Source organism: Phaseolus vulgaris, chromosome 9 (assembly GCF_000499845.2).
Source record: "Phaseolus vulgaris cultivar G19833 chromosome 9, P. vulgaris v2.0, whole genome shotgun sequence".
Lineage (NCBI taxonomy): Eukaryota > Viridiplantae > Streptophyta > Magnoliopsida > Fabales > Fabaceae > Phaseolus > Phaseolus vulgaris.
The window spans coordinates 30,925,803-30,933,047 of NC_023751.2; the positions used below are offsets into that span (position 1 = coordinate 30,925,803).

The 7,245-nt window shown below is 33.0% G+C and overlaps 1 protein-coding gene across 1 annotated transcript; it reads left to right on the plus strand.

Moving 5' to 3' along the window:
• Positions 1–2,046: 2,046 nt before the first annotated feature.
• On the plus strand, positions 2,047–3,749 carry LOC137821556 (dof zinc finger protein DOF5.4-like). The gene has a single exon (XM_068626200.1). The coding sequence runs from the start codon at positions 2,482–2,484 to the stop codon at positions 3,436–3,438; it is 957 nt and encodes a 318-aa protein (XP_068482301.1). The 5' UTR covers positions 2,047–2,481; the 3' UTR covers positions 3,439–3,749.
• The last annotated feature ends 3,496 nt before the right edge of the window (positions 3,750–7,245 follow it).

Genomic DNA, 7,245 nt, shown 5'->3' on the forward strand with positions numbered 1-7,245 from the left:
AATCTTGGAATGGATGGTCAAAACCAAACTTTCGATGAATGTGCATCTATTAACGAATCACCTTTGTTTTATAGAAAATTATCCCCTTTGAAAAGTCAACATGAAAATATTGCTTGAGTCAGTTGATAAAAGACCATGAGATGTTATTTTAATGACATTTTTCATTCCTTTTTAAATAATAAAAAATATGCATGTTGCAAAAGATTTCTCCATTTAAACTATAAAAGAAAATATAAGTACTCATGACAAATAACACCATATCCTCAAACCTCACTCTTGATGAGTTGTATGAGGTGTTAATATGCTAGAGTGTTAAAGAGATTTGGGATGTTTTGGAGATGATTTGTGAGGGCACGAAAGATGTTAAGAGAGTTAGGAAGAACACCTCATACAAGAATATGAGATATTTAAGATACTTCAGAGAGAAAACAGTTATGATGTGCAAAAAAGATTCACTCTTAATCTTGTGACTCTGAGAAAGAAGTTTGACACAAAAAAAATAAACCTCAAGATTTTGAAGTCCTTGAACAATTCATGGCAGTCTAAGGCAACATAAATATCAAAATCAAAGGACATCATGTCCATGAACATGACAACTTTGGTTAGAAAGTTGAGGGAACATGAGCTTATGTTTGAAAGATTAAATGAAGAAAATGACGAGAATCATAGAAAGAAGAGAAAAAACTTATCACTCAAGACTGCAACATCGAAGAGAGGTCTAGAAAAATAATTATACAACATAAAAAGTGAAATATGAGCCTTATGGTCAAGAAGTCAAGATTTCTTAAGAGCAAAAACAAAAGGAATTCTCTTCAACACAAGAAAGGGAGAACACCAACATGCTTTGAATGTGGTAAACTTGAACATATTAAACTTGTTTTGCCCCTTACTAAATGTTGAAAGATGGGTTAAAGAAAGAAGAAACAAGAAAGCATAAAATGAAAGGCTATGTGGAAATGTAATGCATCAACTACACCATCAAATGAGAGTGATGAAGAAGTAAACTTATGTGTAATGTAAAATCATTTGGAAGTAGTGTAAGTTTTAAAGTTTTAAAACTCTTTAACTATGATAAGTTGTTAGATGCTTTTAGTGAGTGATGAAGAAAAAACATGCAGCTTGAAAATAAATTGAAATAATTAAAAAAGAAAAATAAAAATATGAAATCTAATATGAATAGTTTAAAAATGACAAAAGAAAAAAAAAACTCTTGGAATTATGCTTATGCTTTAACTTCTTATGTTAGAACTTCATAATGTAAAAAATGCAAGTTTCATGAAAATAAAATGAGTATCTTATGAAAACTCTTACAAAATTCACTATATGTTTAGTGTTATGAATATGTTTAGTATTAGATATATGTATCAAAGAAATCACAAAACTTACAAAACTTTTTAAATGCGATTATATGTTTCATATGTGCATTATAATTGTAATTTAAATATCTCAAAATATTAAAAATAATTACTCTAAAGTTAATTAATAATATATGCAAAATAGATTAATCTGAACCTGTCTAAAAACCTCCTTAAAATATTTTTATCTCTATCTGTCCTATAATGTAGTTTGTTTCTTTATTCTTATAATAATCTTAACTTCTGGATCGAATTGCTTTAATCAAGTCTTAAAAACACTAATTCAATCTTCTAAATATTTAACAACCCCTTTTCGTTTATGCAAATAATATGATCATAAAACCTTTTTATAGCAGGAAAAACCAGTTTTCACAATCTTATAAATTTATCCAATAAATTGTACTGAAAAAAAAGTTTATCCAATAAATTGTATACAAATTTATTTAAATTGAAAAAAATCATTTCACTATAATTATATAAAAGACTATTTTTATTTTATTTTGATTATCGAAGAAAATATAAAACTTTAAAAATTATTAATATCTTCACAATCTCATAGAAATAGACACATAATACTATAAACCTTGTTATTTTCAGAATATCTGCCCTTTTGATTGGAAAATTTAGTCTACTTATGGTGCAAATTTGGTAAAAAAAATATCAGTATCAAGTCGTTGGGACAAGTGTCAAATGAATAGATAATAAAATTTGAAGTCTTTTATGAAATAATAAAAATAAAGTTAAAATATTAATTACTTTTTTATTTATCTATAAAGTTTTAAGAGGGATAGTTTAGTATTTTGGTACGCTGTGTGGTGGCCCACCTGTGCGCAAGGTCGTTTCGGTCAATTTTGTTGAAAAAAAATGTTAGAAAAATGGAAGATAGCGATGCGAGACGTGCAGTGGTCTGCAGGGATATTTGTCAGTCCCAATACTCTTTCTTTCTCTTCTTCTTCTTCTTCACACTATTCCCCATATCCTTCTTCAGCAACTCACACACCTTCTCCAAAAACATACTAGAACACACACACAAAACACAAACTCTTCTTTCTTTCCTTCTTCCCCACTCACTCCCTCAGACCACAAACAATTATTTCCAAATTTCAGCTTTCATCTGTGGCCGGAAATGCAGCATATACATTCCATCTGCGGCGGTGACCGCAGGCTCAGGCCGCACCACCACAACCACCACCAGCCGCTAAAGTGCCCTCGCTGTGACTCCCTCAACACCAAGTTCTGTTACTACAACAACTACAACCTCTCCCAGCCACGCCATTTCTGCAAGAACTGCCGCCGCTACTGGACCAAAGGCGGCGTCCTTCGCAATGTCCCCGTCGGCGGTGGTTGCCGTAAATCGAAACGCTCGAACAAGCCCAAAACTACCGCCACCAACACCAACAGCGATAACAACAACCCTCGCTCTTCCTCGCAGATCGCTCCGGCGACGGCGTCAACGACGCCGTCGGCTGCGGAGGCGGAGCGCAACTCAAACTCCCACTCCAGCAGCGAAAGCTCCACCCTAACGGTCACGGAGGCGATGTCGGCGCCGACATCAAACGCTTTGTCTAAGAACTCTTTGTTTCTCGACAGCGTTCGCGAGTCGAAGCTGTTCGCTAACGCCGATAACCCCTCTTTGGAGGGCGGTGGAATTTTCCCCGAGATAGGGAGCTTCACCAGCCTCATTGCTTCAAACAACGAAGCACTGGGGTTTGGGTTTGGGAATTGCAGTAATAATGACACCAACAGCAACAGCAACAACAACATCCTCGATACGACCCCGTTTCGGTTCGGCGTTGCTCATCCGCAGGGGAATAATCAGGCGCAAGTGGCACCAGGCGGAGAGCAGCAGCAGAATCATGAGGAGTTCGGTACGGCGTCGTTTCTCGATCTGACGGCGCCGCTGGAGTTTTCGTCGTTGGCGCAGAAGAGTGGTGAGCATGGAGGAGGGTTTGGGTCGTTGGATTGGCAACCCAGTGGTGCGGATCAAGGTTTGTTTGATCTCCCTAACACCGTTGATCAACCGTACTGGAGCAACAGTCATTGGTCTGATCAAGATAATCCTGCTCTCTTTGATCTTCCTTGAAAGTATTCCAGAAATTTGTTTTTGTTTTTTGTATGAAAAGAAAAGGGAAAGAATATTTGGAATCTAAAATATGTGGTGGAAGGAAGTTAGGATTAATTAGCATATGTAAATTTTGGTTTTAGCATGTTAGTGGATTTTTATGTGAAGGTTATAATGTATGTATTTGGAATATGATTGAAGAGGGTGAAAAGATATATATTGGGAATTGGTGGTGTAAGTATTGTAGGTGTTTGTAATGTTGTTTGGGATTATAGTATTTCATCCGCACTATTAATGGCTATGAATTCGAAAATGACAGAGAAGACTTTGTATATAATGTGCCACGTCAGGGTGTTTGTTACAGGGAAATGGAGATGATGATGATGAAGAAGAGGAAGAGGAGAAGATGGGGTATGGGGGTGTGGATGATGATGGTAGGGAGAAGTCACATCGGGGATGATGAGTCGACGTGGCGGGAGGGAAGAGGGGCTAAATGGTGAGTGGGACACGTAGGCATGGCATAGGTGACAAGACATGAGTGTGATGGATGAGGGGTGCTCATGGATTGGAATCATTCTCAGGAAACATTACTTCATTAAATCATAAATTTATATCATTTTATAATACAGGAAGTGAAACAATGATGTTGCAGGTCACTGGGTCCTGCACCTCATGCTGCCCTGGCTAAACCCTGCAGAGGAAAATTTGTTTGCACAAACTTACATTTTCATCTCACATCTCTAATTATAATTTTACCATTTAGATTTCAATTTTAGGAACAGATAAATGCAATTAAAAGACTTTTTTTTTTGTTTTTCTATATTAATCCCATTACTTTTTTTAACACAATAAATTCAATCCAATAATTATTCAAATTCTCATTCCTTATTAATTGTGAAAAGTTGATTTTTTTTAAAAATTAAAATAATTCTAAATGAAACAATTTTATATTTTTTAAATAATTTTAGTTGTACTTTGGTACTTTCTTCGAGGATAATTATAGCTTTTGAGAGAGTAATTTTATCATTTAAATATTTAAGAGAGTTGATAAGGTGTACTTGACGTGAAGATACTTTTTTTTAGTTTTAGTTTTGTCCTCTAGTTTCGTATCTTGATTTTTTTGTTCGTGTATTGTGGCTTCCAAAAAAAAATAAACAAAGGAAAACTCAATCATCATTAGTAAAAATATCACAAAATTTACCTCAACCATCACAAACAACTATTATCACTTGAAATGAAGAAGACACAACAACGGTGTCCAACATAATCAAAAGACTATTGTTGAAATTAAAAAAGGTATGAAGGAACATATAAAAGTGCATCACAAAACTTACCTCAACCATCAACGTTTACCACCAACTGCCAGTAACCATCACCAATTAAAAATGAAGAAGAAAACATTAAACTCTTCAATATACTCAGAAGAATATTGTTGAAATTAAAAAATCTACAGAGGTGCTGCAAGAGAAGGTATGCAAATGTTTCAACTACAAATTAATATATTATTTTGAAGTTTAGCCAATTATTTATGACTATATTTTGTATGTTGTTGCCAATTTAATTAATTATGTATCTTACACTTTAATCAATTATATGAGTGTATTTGTTCTTATGTTTTTCGTTTTTATTATGTGACATATGCCATAGGACATTCAATAGAAGAAACATTTGTTACTTGAACCTTCATTTTAAATTTTATGAAAACATGTGACATAGGACATTCTTCTATAATTATCATGAGCGTGCATAGTCATAATTATCAACCATCTTATAATAAAAATAAAAAAGATAAGCTCTTATGTAGGATCTAAAAGTTGGGATATGAGCATACATTCCACATGTTCACATGACATTCTAAGTAGTTTAGATTTTGATCTTGGAGGATAATTAAGAAATAAATAGTTTTATTTGGTAAGTATAGCAAATAATGGTCATAATTTTAATGTTTTTATCTTTATCATATATGACTTTTAAATTCATGGACGAATTCCTTCCAAGATGAGGAGGATGAGGAAGATCTTTTTGAAGAAAGAGAATAGGAGTTAAGAGGAGTAAACACAATAAACATGACGAAAAATAATAAAGAAGAAGAAATAAAGGGAGACTCCAAGAAAGACTAACAAGATAAAAATTTCATGCTTTGGAATAAGTGATTAGAAGACATGCACATAAGTAGTTTCTTAGTCTTTAGATAAACTTGAAAGAAGTTAGAATCTCATGCTTTGAACTTGAGAGAGGCATTGGACGAAATTGGAAATGAGAAGTGTCTCTTAGAGATTCTAAACTATCACATGTCACTTTCAAGTAAACATGAATATTTGATATTGGGGTCACTAATAATGTGTGTCATGATATCTTGGTTTTTCAAACCTTAAAAATTATATCTCTTGTTCGTGTAAAACTCCATGATGACAATATTATATTAGTGATTGTCTCTAGCACAATTGTGTTTTCTTCATATTTTCACCCAATTAATGTTTTGTTTATTATAGAGTTTTTATTTCTTAGTTATCCATGTATTTGTTCTACAAAGTTATTTTTACCAATTCCTCATGTGTGATACATGAATGTCATTCCTTTGAGATGATTGATGCAACTGAATTAATGAAAGGGTTGTATGAACTCACTTCAACAACATCCAAACACAAATTTCTATTTTGTGAATAATTTTTTTACCTATAACAAAGATCTTTGGAATTTGAGACTTGGATATATTTCTTAAAATAAAATATTGTCCATTCAACACTCATTTTCAATTATTGATTGTAACAATTTTAAGGACCCTTGTGATGTATGTCACATGACAAAACAAAAAGAGATTGATGTCTATTTAGAATTTCAACCATAACAATGATATCCCTTCTAATATGAGTATTTGAGGGTGTATAGTAAACATATATATGTTTTAACCATAGTGAATGATAAGTCAAGGTACATGGTTACTCCTCATGAAAAACAAAAGTGAGGTTGGAGACTTAATTAAGTCTTTTGTGAAACTTGTTGAAGTTCAAATTCATAAACATGTCAAAAGTATAAGATTCAATAATGGCCTTGAGCTAAAATCAATTGAATTTTATTTCATGAAGTGGATTCTACATCAAACGCCATAACAAAATGGCGGTGTTGAAAGAAAACATCACACATCCCTTCCACATAAGAGCTCTCGTGATTTAATTGAACATCCATGTTTACTTTTACAACTTTATTGATGGACATGTCGTGCATTTAAGGGTGTCAAAGTGGGTCCAAACCCTAAGCTAACCTAGCTCACCATAAGTTCAAGTCGGGTTGGGTTGAAAAAGAATATCCTTTTTAAATGTGGGTCAAACTAAACTCAACTCAACCCGTAGGTTAAACATGTTTTAGCCATGTTGAAGGTTTTTTGACCTATAATCCACCACCAACAACCCTTTATAAAAAAATTCATTACTTTTTCACTATATTTTTTATTACTTTTAGTTATGTAGGTTGACATTTTTTATTTTTTTAAAGACTAGAATGTTGTTTAATAGTGTTTATAATGGTTTGGATGTTTAAACCATTTGGTAATGTTTAATGAAATGGTAAACACCTTGATTGTACTATTATAATCAGGTAAACAAGTCAATTCACTTTGATTGTACAATATTAAATATATAAAATAAGTTAGGAGAGTAAAATATGCTTAAATGAGTCAATCGACTTAACCCACCAACAAATGATGGGTTAATATGTGTTACAAAAGTTTTAACTCACCAAAAAGTAAGTCAAATTGATTTGTTTCATTTTTAGCTTAACCTATAGTGAGTCAACCTATGTGAACTGAATTGGCTCACTTTCACATTTGTA

Bases quoted from the DNA above. Each gene is read 5' to 3' on its own strand.
- LOC137821556 (XM_068626200.1), top strand. From the start codon at position 2,482: ATGCAGCATATACATTCCATCTGCGGCGGTGACCGCAGGCTCAGGCCG.